Source organism: Drosophila obscura, unplaced genomic scaffold, assembly GCF_018151105.1.
Source record: "Drosophila obscura isolate BZ-5 IFL unplaced genomic scaffold, ASM1815110v1 contig_75, whole genome shotgun sequence".
Lineage (NCBI taxonomy): Eukaryota > Metazoa > Arthropoda > Insecta > Diptera > Drosophilidae > Drosophila > Drosophila obscura.
Window position 1 is genome coordinate 1,211,990 of NW_024542867.1, and position 20,437 is coordinate 1,232,426.

General features: G+C 43.0%; 4 protein-coding genes across 6 annotated transcripts; 1 reads left to right on the plus strand and 3 right to left on the minus strand.

The window, feature by feature from the left end:
- Nucleotides 1-880: 880 nt before the first annotated feature.
- On the minus strand, nucleotides 881-2,146 carry LOC121405143. Its single transcript, XM_041595750.1, has 2 exons — nucleotides 2,084-2,146; nucleotides 881-1,804 (listed from the first exon to the last, which is right to left on the minus strand). Exons 1-2 carry the CDS (start codon nucleotides 2,134-2,136, stop codon nucleotides 1,102-1,104), a joined length of 756 nt encoding a protein of 251 aa, XP_041451684.1. The 5' UTR covers nucleotides 2,137-2,146; the 3' UTR covers nucleotides 881-1,101.
- Nucleotides 2,147-3,525: 1,379 nt separating this feature from the next.
- Nucleotides 3,526-4,272, minus strand: LOC121405166. Its single transcript, XM_041595773.1, has one exon. The coding sequence runs from the start codon at nucleotides 4,270-4,272 to the stop codon at nucleotides 3,526-3,528; it is 747 nt and encodes a 248-aa protein (XP_041451707.1).
- A 3,969-nt stretch (nucleotides 4,273-8,241) lies between these two features.
- Nucleotides 8,242-10,077, plus strand: LOC111081943. Of its 3 annotated transcripts, XM_022378114.2 has the most exons (7): nucleotides 8,242-8,362; nucleotides 9,039-9,091; nucleotides 9,152-9,175; nucleotides 9,237-9,272; nucleotides 9,341-9,546; nucleotides 9,665-9,851; nucleotides 9,910-10,077. In XM_022378114.2, exons 1-6 carry the CDS (start codon nucleotides 8,343-8,345, stop codon nucleotides 9,785-9,787), a joined length of 462 nt encoding a protein of 153 aa, XP_022233806.1. In that variant the 5' UTR covers nucleotides 8,242-8,342; the 3' UTR covers nucleotides 9,788-9,851; nucleotides 9,910-10,077. The 3 variants fall into 3 exon arrangements, with proteins under 3 accessions (XP_022233806.1, XP_022233805.2, XP_022233804.2); XM_022378113.2 differs by lacking the exon at nucleotides 8,242-8,362 and having other exon boundaries at nucleotides 8,675-9,091; nucleotides 9,696-9,851; nucleotides 9,910-10,076; XM_022378112.2 differs by lacking the exon at nucleotides 8,242-8,362 and having other exon boundaries at nucleotides 8,675-9,091; nucleotides 9,910-10,075.
- Nucleotides 10,078-12,260: 2,183 nt separating this feature from the next.
- LOC111081942 (polycystic kidney disease 2-like 2 protein) lies at nucleotides 12,261-18,590 on the minus strand. The gene is made up of 8 exons (XM_041595688.1): nucleotides 17,959-18,590; nucleotides 13,952-14,861; nucleotides 13,662-13,893; nucleotides 13,384-13,611; nucleotides 13,076-13,318; nucleotides 12,772-13,019; nucleotides 12,658-12,711; nucleotides 12,261-12,583 (listed from the first exon to the last, which is right to left on the minus strand). The coding sequence occupies exons 1-8, from the start codon at nucleotides 18,404-18,406 to the stop codon at nucleotides 12,475-12,477; spliced, it is 2,472 nt and encodes an 823-aa protein (XP_041451622.1). The 5' UTR covers nucleotides 18,407-18,590; the 3' UTR covers nucleotides 12,261-12,474.
- Between the last annotated feature and the right edge of the window lie 1,847 nt (nucleotides 18,591-20,437).

Consider the following 20,437-nt stretch of genomic DNA (forward strand, 5'->3'; position numbering starts at 1 on the left):
GACTGGAGGAAAGTCCCGTTGTTGCCAGGCAGCAGCGATGCGGCCGTGCGCCAAGGAGGAAATAAAAGGAGGCGCGCGACAGCGGCTCGAGACAGCGAATATCGAGGAGAGTCAGAAAGTTACCCAAAAAGCGTCAAGAGAAAGGACCTGGTGTACCGCTCGCGCAACGGAAGGATCCAGTGAGAGCGAACGTGTCGTGTGCGAACTGAGTACGGCGGACTTGGGCTTAACGCTAGGAGTCGTTGTCGTACCAGTTCTCAGAGCCGACAGTGCCACGCTTGGGGATTCCGAGGAACGGCGAGTGGGCGAGAAGGACCAAACGTGACAGTAATCATAGTGCTAAACCAAAGAATGGGCTAAGTTGTCGTCCTTAAGCGTACTTCCTAAGATACTAATAAAGAACTCGTGTATAAAGAAGCCAACCAAGTCTTTCTGCTTTGTCCCCCGGGCAACACCCAAATTCGTTGCAGCGAACCCACCGGCCGCTGAGTACGCCAAGCGCACACAAGGCGGACAAAACCGGTTCGTTACAAGACCTATGTTCGCAATCTGCATCAAACGAATTTTCATGCCGGCCCACGAGCACTTGTGAGCATCCTTAGGCAGCGTGTTTGGATAGTAAACGCTCAGGAGGTCTGCAGGGCAATGGTCAGGTCGTGCATTCGCTGCTTTAAATGCAAGCCTCGACTCCAGACCCAAATGATGGGAAATCTACCCGCAGACTGGCTCCGTGCTCTCCGACCATTCGCAGTATGTGGCGTTGATTTTTGTGGCCCAGTCTATACGACACTAAAAATTCGTGGTAGGCCCCCTTATAAGACCTATGTTGGAAGCTGCCGAGCTTTTTCGGCAACTCTGACTCCAAATTTACAATAATTTACTCCGTTGGTTAAGTTTACAAATGTTTTTTATTTTCACGACGGGTTACAAAGGTTTTGAGGCCGTGGCCGTGAACTACGACTCGATGCGTTCGACGAATATTTGGACTGCACCGAGAACAGGGCGAAGCAATGCACTATAAGCAGTACTGGCATATGTGCGTGTGTACGGGAGCGTACTGAGAGAGCGATAAGTATAAGCACTATAAGAGATGATGTATGACTATATGATATTAAGAAGAACTATTATCGGCTGCTGCTCCGAACATACTCCCCCCGTTGAAAGACTAGGGCTTTTAACAGGATCCTCAACGGGTAGGACGCACAGCTTGTTGACAGCTCGACGAGTGGTTCCAGACGGTGTTCTCAGGACGGCAACTCGCACAGTGCCATCAGCTCCAGCGATGATGTCGATCACCCGTGCTAATGGCCACTTCAACGGCGGCAAGTTTTCGTCCTTTATACAGACGATGTCGTTGACTTGGATCGATGGCTGCGGTGTGCGCCATTTGGCACGGTGTTGTAGCAGAGTCAAATACTCCTCACTCCAACGCTTCCAAAAGATCTGCTGAGCACAGGCGACTCTTTGCCAGCAATCTAGTCTGTTAAAGTTTAGATTTGTAACATCTGGCTCGGGAAACTCCATCAGCGGACGACCAATTAGAAAATGTCCTGGTGTAAGGACGCCAAGATCTTCAGGGTTTTCTGAAATTGCGAGAAGAGGACGAGAATTTATTACAGCCTGGATTTGGCAGACCAATGTCCGCAGCTCGTCAAAGCCAAAGAGTGACGATCCCAGGGAGCGATATAAATGCTGCTTGGCCATCTTCACTGCTGCCTCCCACAAGCCCCCGAAGTGGGGTGAGCGAGGCGGGATAAACTTCCAATTGAAGCCATTGTTGATGCAATGATTATGAACTGCATCACGATGCTTCTCGCTCATAAACAGCCGCCGAAGGTCCTCCAACTCGTTCCTTGCGCCCACAAAATTGGTGGCATTGTCCGACCAAATGCATCGGGGTATGCCGCGCGTGGCAACGAAGCGTTTGAGGGCACTCAAAAATCCAGCAGTTGTGAGGTCCTTCACTAATTCCAACCAAACGGCCTTTGTTGCAAAACAGATGAAGACGCTGATGTAGCATTTTGTAGGCGCTCGAGTGCGGCCATCTGGCTTGTAATAGAAGGGACCACAGTAATCGATTCCAGTGACGCTGAATGCAGGCGAATCCTGCACTCGATCCTTCGGTAGGTCAGCCATTATGTGTTCCACAAGACAAGGTCTGGACCTGCAGCAGATGATGCATTTCCGCAACGCTCGAGCAACAGTTTTCATGCCGCCGATGGGCCAGAACTGCAAGCGAATGTCCCTCCCCCTGGTGTGCTTCTGAAGTGCTGTGTGGCGACGTCAATGGATGATCCCTGGGCAAAATTATTGGGTGGCATCGAAGCCAAGAGTTGAGTGCCGCAAGCGACCACCAACACGAATCAAACCAACGTCATCTATGAAAGGCGAGAGAGATATAATGCTGCTGGAGGACTCCACACAGTTCCCCTTCCGCAGAGCACGGTACTCGGGATAAAGGTGGGCGCGTTGAATGATGCGACACAACAAGTGCGATCCTTTGCGAAGGTCTTCAGACGAGAGATCAGGTGACCTTTTCTTGCTGACGAACTTATGAACATATCCGAAAATGCGCATCATGACTCCGAATGAGTTAATGTGCTTAAACGAAAGCGAGATGTCGACACGCTCAGATGACAGCAATACTCGATGCCTAATTTCCGGAAGACTGAGTTCGGGCGAACAACGTTCAGGCCAGCTACTTCTTTCGCCTTGCAAGAAAGAAGGTCCATTCATCCACAACCTAGGCTGCAAGAGCTCCTGAGGCGCTGCTCCCTTTGAAAGAATGTCAGCCGGGTTCATTTCAGTTGGTACATAGCGCCAATCCATGCCCCTCGTAAGTTGCTGTATTGCGGAAATCTTGTTAGACACAAACACGTTGAATTTGGATGGTTCCTCTCGCAACCAAGACAGTACCACAGTTGAATCCGACCAGCAATGGATCGGGCAGTCGAAGGTATCGATTTTCCTAATTTCGCGAAGTAAATTGGCTAACAGGAACGCTGCACATAGCTCAAGCTTAGGCACCGTGAGGGTTTTCAATGGTGCAACTCTAGCCTTCGAGCAAAGCAAATGTACCTCATCGGCGGTATCCCTAAACGAACGAGCGTAGATACAAGCCCCATAGGCCTGGAGGCTGGCATCACAAAAGGCATGCAACTCAAACCTTGCCTTAGGTTGAAGTATATAACGCGGAAATGTAGCGTTACCCACAGTAGCGAAGTCCTTGCAAAACTCAGTCCAAGCCGATTCCAGTGGCTGAGGAAGACTTTCATCCCAATGCAGCTTGTCTCTCCACATGCGCTGCATGATGATTTTCGCTCTGGTCAATGTGGGTCCAATCAATCCCATAGGATCATAGCACCGTGCAATGGTTGACAACACCGAACGCTAGTGTGCTTGCCAACACCGATTTGAGGTGCAAAAGTAAACAGGAACTTGTCCCTCTGGGGTTCCCAGATGAGTCCAAGCGCCTTGGTCACATCGCTGCCATCATCGAGCTTCAGAAAACTTTCCCTTTCTGCCTCAGGGACCACGAAGAACATCAGGAGAGTTTGAACACCATTTCCTTAACTGAAAATTGCCACAAGCAAGAAGCTCCGTGGTTTGACGCATAATATCCAGCACTTCCTCGACTGAATTTCCTCCAGAAATCATATCGTCTACGTAGAAGTCCTGTAGAATGGTTTCCGAACCCAATGGATACGAAGACGACTCATCCATGGCCAGCTGATGCATAGCTCGAATAGCTAAAAACGATGCAGGCTTAGTCCCATAGGTGACGGTGTTTAGCTTGAAGATCTTTATATCGTCGTCAACAGAGTCCCTCCACAAGATGCATTGGAGCATGGTATCGGGCATTGAGACACGCACGCACCTATACATCTTACCGATATCGCCTGTAAGAGCAATGGAAAATGTACGAAATCGAAGGAGAGTGTGAAACAGCTTGGATTGAATGGTGGGACCTGACATAAGCAGATCATTCAACGAGAGACCAGATGTGGTAACTGCAGAGCCGTCAAATACGACTCTCAGCTTTGTCGTGGAGCTATCCTCTTTAATGACGCAATGATGCGGCAAGAAATATCTGCACTTGTGTCTATCTTCATTTGGAACCAGAGACATATGATCAAGGGACAGGTACTCCTTCATAAATGCCGAATATTTCGAATATAAAACTGGATTACGCACGAACTTGCTCTCCAAATTTTCCAACCGCCGCTTTGCTTGCAAGTAGGAATCGCCCAAGGACTCCAGACTTCGCTTCATGGGCAAGCTAACAGAATATTCTCCTTAGGGTAATCGAGTGTGATGTTTGACAAAGTGGTCCTCGCAGTGCAGCTCCTCCTTTGTTGCCCTAACGATTGGCTCAAAGATGTGCTCCACTTCCCAAAATTGACGAACCAACTCATCGAGCCGAGTGCTGTGATTGATGTCATCCGAAGATTGGGTTGCGATGAACGACGAGTTATTGAGGGCCGAGTGCCCGCCACCAGAAAGAATCCATCCTAGATGTGTCTTCTGCAGCAACGGTAGTCCAGGCGCCAGCTGAATTTGCCCCACACACAGCAACTCGAAGAAAAGTCCGGCTCCGATGAGCAGGTCAATCCGCTGTGGCTTATGGAACGAAGGGTCAGCAAGCTGGATATTCGACGGTATAGGCCAACTAGCAGTGCTAACTGTGATGCTAGGTTGATGGTCCGTGATCTTCTGGGCAACGACGGCAGTGATGCTAGTGGTGAACTCTGAAATCCGCGATTTCAGAACGAGATCCACCGAGATACCTTCTGTTGGGAAGCTAGCATCTCCTATGCCAGAGACAGCGGTAAGCGATTTGGTTGTTCGAAGTTTTAGCTGATTAGCTAGACGACTAGTTATGAAATGCAATTGCGATCCCGAATCCAAAAATGCGCGACAGGGTACGAAAGTTCCAACGCTGTTTTTTACGAGAACGACGGCAGTGGCTAAAAGCACAGCATCAGATGGACTGTGGGACATAAAGGCTTGAGGCAAGGAGGGCGATACTGCAACCATGGCGTTACGACTTGGTTGTGCTGGTGAGGCTTCAATTGGAGGAACAGATTGGGCAGCCTCTGTTGGACGAATGAAATGCAAAAGAGTGTGGTGCTTTGATCGGCAAGTGCGGCAGGGACCTGATCTACAATCTCTCAATTGATGGCCTTTTCGTAGGCAATTTAGTATTAGGCATAGCAAGAGCCTCTTGGCTTCCAGGCGACGATCATTCGGCGATAGAATTGCAAACCGTTGACAATTGGCAATCATGTGATGAGTACTCTCGCACAGTTCACAAGAAACTGGAGCGTTCGATGCTACAAGCTACGTACTCACGGTTTTTCCGGACTTGCCAACCTGACCATCTTGTCCTTGTCCTTGTCCTTGATCCACATTTTCAAGCGTGCGACATCTTTTTTCCAAGAATCCAGACAGTTTCTCCCAAGATGGCAGCTCTTGATTCGACGAAGACTCCTCCCATCTATTTTGAGAGGCTTTGTCCAGCTTCTGAAGAACAGTCTGCACGATAATGCAATCCGCCACTTCTTCCTTGCTTGCAAGCGACTCCATAGCACGAATATGCGATGTAACTCTGTCGGTCAATTCCCTCAATCTGCCCACCGATGCGTCAGCCTTCTCCAACCCAAATATCCCTCTGATGTGTGCCTGCAAAATAAAACGTTTATTATCAAAGCGTCGCTTCAGAATGTCTAATGCTATGATATAATTAGCTTCATTTATTTCCAACGAGCTGATGGTATTCAGGGCTGCGCCACTCAAGCAGGAACGTAGATGCTGCAGCTTTTCGATAGGGCTCAGCTCAGACTCCTTGTCAATAATCGCGGTGAACATTGAGAAGAAATTGGCCCACTCCGTATAAATTCCACTGAATTTGGGCAGCTCCAGATGAGGTAACCGAGATCGATTAGACATTATGACGATTGACTGCGATTCACTAGAGTTGGCGTTGAATGTGGAACAATGCTTATTGCTCGAGCGACTTCCAAGCTCGCGCTGAAGAATGGTCCTCAACGACAATATCGACGAGTCGAATTTGGCAGGAATTTCACTGGACATTGACTCGAAATCCAAATCCTCCAAACTGGTGTGTGCCACAACAAAATTTGACTTAAGCTCCGTCAATGATTCCAACAGCCCTCGCAAGTCGTATTCATCCATTTGACGCAACTTTTCACTATCCATCTCTGTGCGTATGGACTCTAGCCGATCGAAAATAGCTCTAGCCTTCAGTCTCATGAAGGAAATACGAGATACCGGAACAGGGACTTGGGTGCTGGCTGCATTCGCACTAAAACTTCCGCCCGATGGAGCAGCGCCAAATGTCACAGAATCACTTTCATTGTCCATAGCAAACGATCCACTCTTTCTGCTATTCTTTTTCTTGCCCATGGTTTTGGTTATAGAAAACGGTTGACGCGGAGGGTGCTAGTCGATCACAATTAAATATTATTACGCAACGCGCGAGTTCAAACGAGTTCAAAACGAGTTCAAACGCCTTTGCGTTCACTTTTTTGGCACTTATATATGCGATAGGTATGCACCGGTAAAAGCAACGAAGCGACGACGGAAAACCAACAATTACGCAAAGAGAGATGTACTCTGCTTTCGAGTTCGAATTTCAGAGAGTTATTACTGCAGCCTCTCACAAGAGCTGGCTGAAGCAAACGACCAAAGAGGAAGCGAAGCTAAGGTCGGTCACACCCTTTACGTTAAACCTTTGGATATGTTTTTATAGGCAAGTTGGCAGCAACTCTACTCAATTCGTGTACCGGGTACAGGTTGGCCGTGGCCTGAACTAACTCGATGCGTTCGACGAAATTGCCAGCAACAGGGCGAAGCAAGCACTATAAGCAGTACTGGCATATGTGCGTGTGTACGGGAGCGTACTGAGAGAGCGATAAGTATAAGCAGTATAAGAGATGATGTATGACTATATGATATTAAGAAGAACTATTATCGGCTGCTGCTCCGAACAAACTACATAGCGTTATTTGTCTGTTTTGCGTCCAAGGCGGTTCATCTAGAAATTGTCTCCGATCTAACGACTAACTCCTTCTTATTGGCTTTTCAAAGGTTCGTTGGTCGTCGAGGATGTCCGCTCCGCGTGAACTGCGACAACGCGACAAATTTCGTCGGAGCAAGTCGCCACTTCGACGAACTGAGGAGGACGCTGGAGACGGAAGCGGACTCAATTCGAGAGTTCGCAGCGAGAAGCGGCTGCGAGTTCGCCTTCCTGCCACCTCGAGCTCCGCACATGGGTTGACTGTGGGAAGCAGGAGTGAAGTCGGCCAAAAACCTCCTGCTGAGGTCGGCCGGAAGCGCGCTCTTCACCGCCGAGGAGCTGGAGAGCGTGATGGTGGGCATCGAGGCGGTGCTAAACTCGCGCCCTCTGGGATCAATAAGCCCCGACCCAAGCGACGGAGACGCCCTGACTCCCGGGCACCTGCTGACAGGCGGGCCGCTCATCGCACCCCCAGCACCCCGGACCCCGGACCAGGAGGGTCTGAGTTGCTTAAGGCGATGGCGGCTTTTCTCGTCAGCCAGGCAAATGTTCTGGCAGCGATGGTCCCGGGAGTATGTGCTGGGCTTGCAAATAAGATGCAAGTGGCACCAGGAGCAGCCCAACGTCGATGAAGGCAACCTCGTCATCGTCGCAGAGGACAACCTTCCGCCCCAACAGTGGCTCCTCGGAAGGGTCGTCGCAACACACGCCGGGCAGGACGGAAAGGTCAGGGTGGTCGACCTCAGGACGAGCAGCGGAGCGGTCTACAGGAGGCCGATCCATAAATTGGCGCTTCTGCCGATGTGTTGAAGTCCCACAGGCCTTCAACGAGGCCGGTGTCGCGTCAAGACGCAATGTTTTTATTTGGAGAAAATTTGAAGTCTAGTGTAAGATAGTTTAGGGCGAAGCGGGAGCGCAATAAAGCTCTCTCTCGCTCTTGGCGAATTCGCCCCGCTTCGCCGCCCTAGATAAGTTAGGCTTAAGAATATTTTATAACGAAAAGGAAAAAAGAGTCGATAAATAGTATTGAATTCGAGCGCACGTCCCTTTTTTAGTCTCCCTCCGTCTTTCGTTAAATATATAAAATTTGCAGCCACCAAACTCGGTTTTTTTGTTAAAGTTCATTTAGAAAAACTATTCTAAAATTTCAAGCAGTATTACGTATTTTTATAGCTGCACTGCGCATATAGACTACTCTGCTCGGAAAAGCAACGCGAAATTAATATAGAAAAAGCTCAACAAATGTTGAATCTTTTTGTTGAGAATTTTCCTATTATTTTTGGAAAAAACAGTGTGTCCTACAATGTTCACGGATTACTTCACGTAAGGGAAACTATTAAACAGATCGAAAATCCGATTTGAGGATCGTCTTACGCTTTTGAAAACCATTTGCAAACTCTGAAAAATTTTGTCCATAAGCTAACCCATATCCTAGAGCAAATTTTCAGAAAAACAGTCGAAGATAGGTACGTGGCTCCCGGAAGACAACAAATATTGTTAGTAGGCAGGGTTCTCAAGATTGAGAACTGTACCCTTAAAGGTAGTAAGCTTTTTAAGAGGAGATATTCCTATTCAAATCGAGTCATTTGAAGAGGAATTAGGAAAATTTGTATTATAGGTAGTATGCCAAAATTCGACTCAGTTAGGTATATATTTAGTAAATTTAGAAGTGCCAAATATTCAGAAATAGTTTGCTGTAGAAGATTTTAAACGGAAAGCCGATGCCATGCCATATCAGGGGGAAATAGTTTTAGTTCCATTTTTGCATTTTGATTATGTTTTTGCTATTGTTACTTATTTTAAATTGTATGTGCTATGTTTTTTTGTATTAAAAAAATCAAAAGGAGGTGTTTAGTCCGTAGGCGTAGTTTAATTGCGAATCGTGCATATCTATAGTGCCGGCGCTATAGATATCTTTGGAAGATTCACCGGACTGTTTCGAAAACAAAAACAAAAATAAAATTATATTGTATTAAATGTATTTAAAAAATTTGTTTAGTATGGAAAACGAACAATCCAGCAACATCAAGCGCTTTGAGTTTGCTTCAGAACGTAAGTATACCATTCGTGTGTTTCTTATAATAAATCAGTATTGACCTATTGTTTTTCTAGAACCTCAGCCACAGGAACAGACGTGTAAGTATATGCATTTTTGATGACGTTTTGCATTATTTGTAAAATACAAATTTTATTACAGTGACATCAGAGGAACGCATAATTGCGGCTTTCAAAAGTAAGTTGTAAAACCTTCTGTTCATATATTTTCATTTATTCTAATGTGTTTTAATGTTTAAATTTCAGAAGAAAATAATGAACTCCATAAACAACTCGACTCGCTGGAAAAAAAATTTGACGTAATGGCGGAAGCTTTGGCGGGGGCGGTGGCCATGTTAAAAATTGGGGTAAAGAAATATCCAAAAGCCCCCAAATGCCACTTCCCAATAAAATCTAAAGTTGAATTAGAGGCAATGAACAACGCCATATGTGAGGAGCTCATCGAATTCTATGTAAGTGCTACATTAATACATTAATGGACAACTAAGGGCCATATTGGCCTATGCGTGGCCCCGTGAGGGCCGTCTGGGTTAACCTAACCTAACCTACATTAATATCCTCTAATTGCAGTTTTATTTTGTAAATTTTTGTTGGTTCTTAGACAACGAAGGTGAACAATATTTTGGGAACAGCGCCATCGTTACCAAAATGTTTGAAAAATGTGCTCGACGAGGAGGTCCTACTGGAGTATAATTTAGACGGGCGTCAGGAAAGAGCTCCCTAAAAATTTTAAAAAATTTGTATAAAGCCCTGGAAAGTAAGTCCAAGTATAACCAAAACATAAATAATATATTATTTAATTCATATAATTTCAGTGGCTATGCAGCTGAAGATCCCGAATGAGCCAGCTGAGAAGACACTTCGAAAGGCGGTGCACAATATAAAAAATAGTGCAATCCAGAAGGTATCCATGGCGAAGAAATTTAAGACTCAGGGCCAGCCAGATGATACCCAAATTTAAATTTAATACAAATAAACAAAATTAAATTTTAAAAAATGAAACCCAGCACTTATTTAGCCCTTATTTTATCCTAAAAGTCATTGCTTATTAAGGCCTTACTTTTTAAGGGAAATTCATCGCTTATTAAGGCCTTATTTTTTAGGAAAAGTCATCGCTTATTAAGGCCTTACTTTTCAAGGTAAATTCATCGCTTATTAAGGCCTTACTTTTTAAGGGAAATTCATCGCCTTTTAAGGCCTTATTTTTTAGAAAAATTCATCGCTTATTAAGGCCTTACTTTTCAAGGGAAATTCATCGCTTATTAAGGCCTTACTTTTTAAAGGAAATTCATCGCATATTTAGGCCTTACTCTCGGCTAATTCTCACTTACTATGTCATCGATTATATTCCTAGGACATCCCTGGGTTAAAGTAAACAGTCCATCGTATGGGATGTCATCGCTTATGTCATCGAGCTGCATGACGTTGGCATCGATGTATCGTCGCTTACACATCGATGACCGGTACTGCAGGGTATCCATATTGCCAACTATATACATACATATACACATAACGCACATAAAAAAAATACTACACCACACCCCGTATAAAAATTGGTGTGTCGGGATTTTTTCGGAAATTAGAGGTGGCCTAATCCAAAAACTATTGGTATCGTAAGCGATGCTGGCACTCATCCGAATATAACAAATTACAAAAACTCACCCTCGTCTTACAATTTCCAAACAAACACAAGGACACTACATGATTAAATTTAACTATCCACGACTTTTATTTTTTTTCGACTTTTCCTGAGTTTTTAAAGTCAAAATTTCGTAAAAAATACCGCACAAAAATCATAATTTTTGCATTTCAATGCTTTATATTTCCCAGACGGTAATCACAAAGTGTTTGGGCTTAAATTCTAGCTGTTTTAATTATCTTTTCAAAATAGTAAAGTTCTTTACAACCAGACGCAAGATACTAGAGCTATGTGAAAAAAACAAGCACTACCTCTGAAAAAAGCTTAAAAAAAAATAACAGACTTCAAAAATTCTTCAAAAAAAAGTTCTACCATAAAAAAAAAACCATAATTCTTTAAAAAATTTTAAATCCCCATATCTATCAGAAAAAGTCGGTTTGGATCCTTGAGGAAAAAAAAAGTTCGATTTTGTCGAGTAGTGTAATTTAAACTTTTTCCTTATCTTTTTTGGATGTTTGCTGTTTTCCTTCTGTATTTCTCCCGGTAGTTTTCCACCGCCCAATCCGCAGTTATATTATTGACTGCAACTTCCGGTAACGCTTACGGCGACTTGATTTATCTGTAATTTGTCGATCCAAACCGACACAGTCCATCCGCAATTAACCTATTTCTGCTCACGACTTCGTCAAATAGGTAAACGGAGGAGCACCGCACTAACAATATTTCCAAAATATTGCCACCACCGCTCCTCTCCTCAGCTCGGCACACTCTAAGGGCACTCATTGTTTGGGCACTATCACCTAAAGGTGATCTCAAACAACCCGAGTCGACCTGACTATAGCATTCCAGCTAGCTCGAGGCCTTTTTCCTGCCAGCCTGGGTTTTCAAAACAAATATTTATTTCTTGGCGTCTTTCCGTGTTAATTGTACTTAGATAATTCTTCTGTCCCTCCAAGTCTTCCAAAACCGATTTAGTTCGTAATATGGCAACAGGCCACAAGGACAGCAACAAGCTTTTGCCCGTGCCCTTCAAGCCGATTACGCACCTATTCCGCCTCCGGAACTACGTCGACATAAAAAATCAAGTCACCCCTCACTCCGAGAGCAGCAAGGGCTACCCTGCTGCAAGGACCAAATCGGTTCTATTTCCTTCTCCCGTGACCATCAAGGTTCCAGCTCTGACGAAAAAAGATGCGAAAGGCGCCTTCGTCAGGCGCCTTCGAAGAACTTGGACCCTACACTCTTTTATCTTGGGCTTCTGAACTGTGGGACCCCCTGAGACGCCCTCCTGCTAAAAAAAATGCTGATCAAGAATATATATACGTTATGGGGCCGGAAACGATTCCTTCTCTGCGGGACACACATCCACTTTTACCAAAAATACAATACAATACAATACCCCTTGACTTCTTGAGTACGGGTATAAAAATCAACCGAGCCGATTGGGGGGAATTGTTACAAAAACACCGTGACACAGGACTTTTAGATTTTTTTAGATTGTTATATAAGGTTCTGCGACTGAACACAGCTCACAGTAAAAAATGTGTTGGTATCCTTCAGATTTGGTTACGTTGTTTAATTGATAATATCGCAAGATTGTCGTAACAGCTTTTTTAAGTAATTTATTAGCTGAATACTTCAAGCTAATTTCTCAGGAAATTGGAGTCCATATAATTACTGTTTGATGGCTTCTGCTCAAATATCCAACATTAGCTGAGATACATGACTGTATATATCGAGTTTAGTTTTTTCTTGAGCCTTGCTCTCTCTCGATGCGTTTTAGTACATCATCCATATTTGTAACCAGCTGTTCTATAATTTCTTCAATCAGTGTTACGCGATTCGTCAAACTAAGAGATAGTTAAGAAAACCCAGGTGATTTAAAAATATTAAAAGACACCAATAAAAGTTTCTGAGCTCTTACTGAAATAGCTCCTTGTTTTGGACATCGGGGGGTATCTCTTCAAAGTACCGTGCGCTGAAATAGATATTTAGCTGACATGAAATTGTACTAGTAAGTTTACTCAATTAAATATACTCTGCTTGGGTAATGTTTGTTAGAACTTTAGGCTCTTCGAATTCTACGTTCGTGCCATCCAGATCAGCCTCATTGGCAGCAGCAGTGAGGCGGGCAGGCTGAACACGTCGCTTTCGGCCACAGTGGATGATCCAGTAAAGAGCCCCAGCCAGCTTCTTATAGATATATGAGCCCAATTGACTGCGCCCTTGGGTAATTTCACTCTTTACCGAGTTATAAGTTTCCATGATTATGGCCAGGAACATGTTCTAGTGAAATCAAATTTATGGCAACTGACAAAACATATTTAGCGTTCGAAGTTTACCAGCAATATAAAGAATACAAGTAGAATATAGGTAAGGAAGTAAATGGGACCCAGCACTCGATTTGCCTGCTCAATGAGATTATACTGAAAGTCGCCCAAGATCATGCGGATCATGGTCAAGACTGAAGTGAGGAAGTTATGAAAATCTGGATGCTTGGTTCCGAAAAGAAGGAGACCCAGTTGAGCGTAGGCCAAGAAAACAATGCCAAACATAAGACTGAAGCCAGCCAAATCTTTGGAGCACTAAAAGTTTTCAAAAAATTCATTAAATATTACATCCATTCAAATTTAAAAATTAAAATATGTACCCTTCGTAATGTAGTTGTAAACTGAACAAGAGTTTTGTTGAAACTGATAAACTTGAATATTTTTATCCATACAAGAAACGCTAAAATGGCCATCATATCCACATAGATGATGTTCACGAAGCAAAGAACATCGATACTTTGATAACCTTCTTCCATCTCGGCCTTGGATGTAAGGGATTGAACTTGGAAGGTATGCCAGACGTTGTAGACCAAGGCCAGGTAGCAAAGCTAGGAATGGAAATGTAGATCGGGAAACGATCATTAAAGATAATATTTACCACTAATACAATACTGTCAAGAACATTTAGCAACGATTTGTAGTAAATTTTACACCCCGACTTGCGTAATCCATTAATCTCATAGATAGTATAGTAAGCGACCATGATATACCAAAATATATACACCACAGTCATAGTCAGACTGCGATCGGTGAAGAAAGAATACTGCTTAACAGTTTGCATATGCGTCTGTGGTATCACACCTCCCGTGGGGGGGATTTCGGCTAAAAGTCTGGTTATAGAAGAAGCTTTAAATACACTGAAATTTAAAAATGGAAGCTGAACCCTACTTGACGCTCTGAAAGATGTCCGTATTCTCGTTGTACAGATTAAACTCCACCAAACACAGCCTTGAGCCGCGATCCAGCCAATTATCGTCGCTCAGTTTATTTATCTTTTTTAGACTGTCATCCTTATCATAGGTAAGATCAGCAATGTACCCACCAGTACGATAGAATGCCAGCACTGTCCAAATCGGAGTGGCGTCCAGTTCGCCCATCGTATGGTATTGTGTACCTTTGTGCAACCCGGTTTTCTCCTCGATTCCCGCTGAATAGGCGGCGTAGCAGGTGTTAAAGTGTCGCACGAAGTCTTCGTTCACATGGCAACTCTCCTTTCGAACTCGAATCTGCCGAAGGCGCGGGGGACCGAGCAAAAGGTTCTCCAGCAGAAATACACGACCCTGAAGATGGGAGACCTTTTGGGAGCTGTTTCCACCCCATCCTCCACCACTGGAAGAGCCACCCGAACCACCCGGACCCCTTTTGGTGTCGACAGCTTGTTCGCTAAGGTCGAGGTTTTCAGGCTTGGCGACCCCACCGATATCTTCAAACACGACATCATGCAGCCGTGGTTCGAAATCCTGGTTCTGTTTGTGGGATTGATCATCATCATCGCGGTCTACATATCCATCCTCCACATTCCAGTGAGCCTCGCTGGCCCGTCTCAACGATTCAGCGTTGTTTCTACTGGTTTTAGTTTCATTTGGCTCCATGTTATTATCTGGATTAGTTTGAGTCATATCTCCGTGCAATGTTTTTATAAAGTTGTATACCAAATAGTCCCACCAATCGGGGACTGTGAGAATCTTCTCAAAAGAGACTGTCACTGATGGAGCCACAACCATTTCGCGGGTGGTAAACAGTTTCTTTATTGTATCGTTAAAGTAGAACATGTGAGGGTGACGAACAGACAGAGTTACTGGAATACAAATTTTTTTCTTAACAGGGATTGAGGTAAGCAAATGGCTGAAAATTTTTGTTATCTGGCTTTTAAGATTTTAGAGTTGGTATTGTTTTCAATATTTTCCGAGGTCTCACGTTTTCGACCCCATAAAGTATATATATTGTTGATCAGTATCAATAGCCGAGTCAATATAGCCATGTCTGTCTGTCTGTCTGTCTGTCTGGTTTGTCGCCTAGCTCTCAGATTTGGCATTTCGGCCTCTAATTGCATAATAATAATTTTGTTTTACTTTATGGAGTGATGAGAGTTATTAATCTATAAAGTAAAACAAATCTATTAAATGGTCAGACATTGAAGTTGCATCAAAAATACATAAACTGTCAAGCCCGCTGCCACGCTTGGTGGTCCCAAAGAACAAAAAATTAAGAAAGAAAGTCAAAAGTCTTTCAATACAGCAAGAAGGCATAAAACAAGTGGCAAGTGGAAAAAGGCAGTGAGAATTGCCAAAAAAAACCAGTTATGCCCGCAAATTAACTGATATCAACATCAAGTCAAACAGTGTGAACGTTGCTCGCGCACTGAACGCGGCAGAGTGTGCGAGCGAGAAAGATAATAAGTGGCGGGTCTCTAGCTGTCGGAGGCGGGAAAGCAACTGAAAATTAATTTCTTAATTCTGGCTATAATTATGATCCGATCTGATTCAGATTCAGCAAACTGGTAGACATGGTCAGTCTCTACGATACTAAATTTTTAGTTTTATCGTATCTTTAAAATTGTGCCTGCCACAGATTCTCGTCTTTTGTGGAGGCGGAAGTGGGCGGGGCGAAATTTTGAAATACAATTGTAACAGTGTGATATCACATGAATCTGGAAACCAAATTTGGTTGCTCTAGTTCTTATAGACTCTGAGATCCAGGCGCTCATCAAGACGGGCAGACGGTCAGACGGACATGGCAATATCGACTCGGCTATTAATGCTGATCAAGAATATATACACTTTACGGGGTCGGAAACGTTTCCTTCTCTGCATTGCAAACATCCACTTTCACTACAAATACAATATACCCCTTAACTCTATTTGAGTACGGGTATAAAAACAAACTTGAAGAGTACATAAACGAAAAGAACACACTGCTACGAGTATATAGGTATATGCATACCGAAAAAAAAATATTCGGCGTCAATGTGTATAAATTATGTAATAAATGTAATTGCGTTGCAACGCATAAAACTACGTAAACCTAAACTTTCTAAAAATATAAATAGAAAACGAGAAGATTCCTAAAATGTACACTGACTTGCTTATGAGCTTTTGTGAGACTTTTAAAAATGGGAGATGCTGTGGAAGTGGTGCAGGGCGGAATACCCCAAAGCTCGTGTTTTTCCGCATTGTTGTTTAACATATGCACAAAAAGATTACATCAGATTGGTGATGTAAAAACGAAAATTGTACAATTTGCCAATGATTTGATTATAATTACTCATTGTTAAAACTTATCTGCGTGTGTCACAAATCTACAAAGTAAATTGGGAGATTTTAATCTCCTATATAAAGGTCTCGGCTTTAGTTTCAATCCGTGTGAGTCAGCTGTAATGTGCATGGGCAGGGGAAGCGGGAAAACGCCAATATAGTTGTGGAAAACGTTCAAATACCAAATGAAAAACACATAACATTTCTGCGGAGAACCAGCTTTTGCTGATATGGGAGAGGGGGCTAGGATAATTCAAGCTTTTATAGGCTCTAACAAATAGGTGACAAACAAGACGGAGAGTAGTACAAACGGACGGACGGACAGACGGACACGGCTATACCGACTCGGCTATTGATGCTGATCAAGAATGTATATATGTATATATGTTTGTCGGAGATGTATAATGAAAATGTATGAGAAATTAAAAAAAATGTTATCAGAAATGTATAGAACTAAGAAACAATATCAATAAGGGAGAACAGAAACTACGCAGTAATTTATCCATTGTTCCTTTTATTCGCATTGTTGCTGAGAGCGAGGATTGAGAACGAGGGAGTGTCGTCGAGTGTGGCGCGGTTGTATGTAGGTTACCTCTTAGAGAGAGTGGGATCGAAAGGGAATTGCTAAGGAGAGCAATTGGATAATGCAATACGGTGTTATGTATTACGTGAGCGAAAAGAAGATGACAAGAAGTTTGCTCATAGATTTGAAAGAGAAAAGACATAACCGCGACTCATTGCGTTCAAGTGCCTCAACGCAGGAAGGAGAAGAGCACCCAGGCCCTCTGCCCCCGACATATACTTTATGGGGTCGGAAGCGTTTCCTTCTTTGCGTTACACACATCCAATTGAAACACAAATCTAATATTCATCTTAACTTTTCGAGTACAAGTATAAATGAGAACGAACGTGTGAGTCGCTTCTGGGGACGCGACTACTTTTATACCCGTACTCAGTCAGTATATACATTTTGTGCGAGCCACAGATTTTCGTCCTTTTTGTCTGTGGAAGGGAGCGGGGCGAAATTTTGGAATATACTTGTAGCAGTGTGATAACACATGAGTCTGGAAAACAAAATTGGTTTGCCCTACCTCTAAAAGTCTCTGAGATCTAGGCGCTCATCGAGACAGACAGACGGACAGACAGACATAGCTCTATCTACTCGGCTATTGATGCTGATCAAGGGTCGGAAACGTTTCCCTCTCTGCGTTGCACACATCCACTTTTACCACAAATACAATATACCCCTTAACTCTTTTTGAGCATACAAATTTGGTTTGCTTCAAAGTGGAAAAAATGGTGTTGAGCAGTGTTATTCCTGTACTCAAACAGTTTCATAACATAAAGAACCGTGTCTTCCGAATTGCTGAATCTGAATCATTATTATATCCAAAATTAACACTCATTTGCCGTGGTTAAAATACCCATCCCAGCGCTTACCCACTCTCTCTTCTTAAATTCAAAATATATCATAAGCTTACATATATACTGCCAAAGTATAAAAGAAGAGCCATAGCAATTGCAGCGGCTCAAAACGTTTCTGCTGTCATGTATCAGAATAATGAGTCGAGTCGATCTAGCAGCCATACCATGGATGTAAACATTTGCTTGGCAAATCTCTAATTTGAAACCGCTACTCACCCAACGATGTAAGGACAAGAAAGATAATGAACACCCCAAACTCTAGTAGAGCATCGCGTACTTCCTCATCTGTGGTATAGAGAATGCGCGTAGTCTTCCCTTTTTGGTTTTGGGAAATTTGGGCGTCGCGTCCTAATCCATGCGGAGCTGTAGCACTTTTCGGGCTCGCACCCAGTGTCCTCTTCTTTCGTCCGAATAAGCCGCGTCTTTCCTCTTTTGGCGTCTCCCCAGCTTGTCTAGAAGCTGACTTCTGAGCTGGAGCAGGATCTGCATCGGGTGTCCGATTGGACAGCTGGGCACGTGTGGGAGCCTGACCACGGCTCGTGGCTGGTTTCTCGGAAAATGCCGTGTCCCTGGTAGTAGGCGGCTGCCACACTCCACGTGCCAACCTTGGAGGCGGACTAGGACGTTGAGATTGACCATCCGGTCTTTGACCATGTGACGACATTTTAGTACGAACTTTCTGAGATCCTTTTTTGTTTAAAGTTTTACACAAACTTTTTTGTGCAAATCGGAATATGACTAGAATAAATCTTGAAGTTTAAGTAAAGCTTGCTCGGATCTCAGGTACCACTACTCAACAAAATTTATGTTTTTATTTACGCTTCGAACCAAACATACTTTTCCTGATTGACTTAGAACTTAAATTTTTTTTTTAAAACTATGTTTTTTTTTCTATGACAGAACTCTTCTTTAAAAAATTTAAAATATGATATGTTTTAAAAATTGATATTTTTGTATTCCTTTAGTCAGAGATATCGCTTCTTTTTTTCACATAACAAGTAATGTTCTTTGCCAATTTAAAAGGCTGAATAATGCAGCTATTAAGTGGATCTGAACGTTTTGAAGATTTAGCTTATCTTCTAAAAAATATGAAGCTTTCAAATTCAAAATTAATGATTTTTGTGAGGTATTTTTTGTGTATAGGTGCATTAAGGTGTCGCAAAGTGGGGTGTGGCCTCAGCCGCAAAGAGGTGGCAAGTGTCAATTAATTTTTTGAACGCTTTGGATAAATCCATCTTTTAGGTAGAATAAAAAGTAAACTTGGTGAGATATCATTCTGCTTTTGGTATCTTTTACTAGGTGTATTTATTTTTATCAATATTCAATGAAATGGTCCGTTGCATAGACAGTTCTAGAGAAAAACATATTTTCCAAAACCATCTAGTTTTTGGGTTGTTTTGACGCTACCTCGCACGAAAAACGGCAAAAAAAATGGGCTGTCGCAGCTCTAATTCCCATACAAAATTGTTTTTCGTGCGAGGCAGCGTCACTGTTATCGATGTAGAAGCCAAACAGGTCCACTGCCCATATATGGACTATATTTTCAAGGTAAAAAAAAATATTTAAATTGCACGTATAAAAAAAAATTCGGGAATAGAAAAATATACTCTTATTGCGCCACGCCCAGCCTACCAAGCCGAGGTAAATATCCTGACCCTGGAGTGTCCGGTATCGGCCAGCCTACTTCGCTACACGGCAGCATGGTTCCCCAAATGGCGTATCTTTAAGCAACTCCATTATTACTCAGGCCAAACAAAACGTAAGCTAATAGGGAATACGAAAAACACGATTTTGTGCCAGAATAGGTGAGCCATCGAGAGAGACATATGTATATACTTAAAATATTTATATAACTATAAGGATATAAGTATAAATAGGTGTGATTACATACACTTCGAAACAGTGCGATATAAATTAATTATATTTCCCTGAATAGAAAATATAAAATTAAAGGGCATTATATGGACGTAAGTCGAACGACTTAAGCCAACAACATCGGGCATCAGATATTATTGCATGCAAGTAGTCAAATCAACTGTGGTTATTTTAAAAGTTTGAGGTCAACGACCCACGAACAGCGCAAGCAAAAGAGAAGCTTTTGGCTGCGATCGCGGAGTTTGCATACGCAGCAGAGAACGGCAATGAGTATGGTCGAGCCTGTTCGATACCCCTTCAAAAAATTGTTTTCAACTCAACTTCGAGCAGGTTCGAACTAGGGTTGTCAAAAGTATATCAAAATATCAATATATCGATATTTTCCCAAAATAAAAATATATTTATATCGGGATATTTTTTTTGGCAAAATATCAATATATATTTTTATTTTTGATATATTTCGATATTTTTTATTCTGTCACACTCAACCAACGGTAAAAGTTCGACATGTCTTCAGCACGTAATTATTTTTCAGATTTTACTGAAAAAACGGGAAAGTGCACTATATGCAGCCGAACTATCAAAACTAGTGGAAATTCGACCAATTTAATGTCGCATTTGAAAAACAAGCATAATTATGCATACATTAAGTGTTCAAAAAAGGTAAAGAAGGCGGGTGTGGTGTGGTGTGTATGCACATGTAATTGCGTTTGCAAAACGGTGCACGGAACTAAATTTCTCGCGAAATCTGCGTGTTGGAGCACATACACCTGAAACACACACACACAGCGATATAACGATTTTTCAAAAACAAAAACAA

Excerpts from the sequence above, each read along its gene's own strand:
- LOC121405143 (XM_041595750.1), bottom strand. The coding sequence starts at position 2,136 with ATGGCTGACCTACCGAAGGATCGAGTGCAGGATTCGCCTGCATTCAGC. Across the intron at positions 1,805-2,083 it reads TCGCCTGCATTCAGCGTCAC|TGATGCAGTTCATAATCATT; the intron begins TGGAATCGATTA and ends CGAGAAGCATCG.
- LOC121405166 (XM_041595773.1), bottom strand. The coding sequence starts at position 4,272 with ATGAAGCGAAGTCTGGAGTCCTTGGGCGATTCCTACTTGCAAGCAAAG.
- LOC111081943 (XM_022378113.2), top strand. The coding sequence starts at position 9,016 with ATGTATTTAAAAAATTTGTTTAGTATGGAAAACGAACAATCCAGCAAC. Across the intron at positions 9,176-9,236 it reads TCAGCCACAGGAACAGACGT|TGACATCAGAGGAACGCATA; the intron begins GTAAGTATATGC and ends ATTTTATTACAG. Across the intron at positions 9,273-9,340 it reads CATAATTGCGGCTTTCAAAA|AAGAAAATAATGAACTCCAT; the intron begins GTAAGTTGTAAA and ends TTTAAATTTCAG.
- LOC111081942 (XM_041595688.1), bottom strand. The coding sequence starts at position 18,406 with ATGTCGTCACATGGTCAAAGACCGGATGGTCAATCTCAACGTCCTAGT. Across the intron at positions 13,612-13,661 it reads TTGACAGTATTGTATTAGTG|CTTTGCTACCTGGCCTTGGT; the intron begins GTAAATATTATC and ends TTCCATTCCTAG. Across the intron at positions 12,712-12,771 it reads ACAAACATTACCCAAGCAGA|CGCACGGTACTTTGAAGAGA; the intron begins GTATATTTAATT and ends TATCTATTTCAG.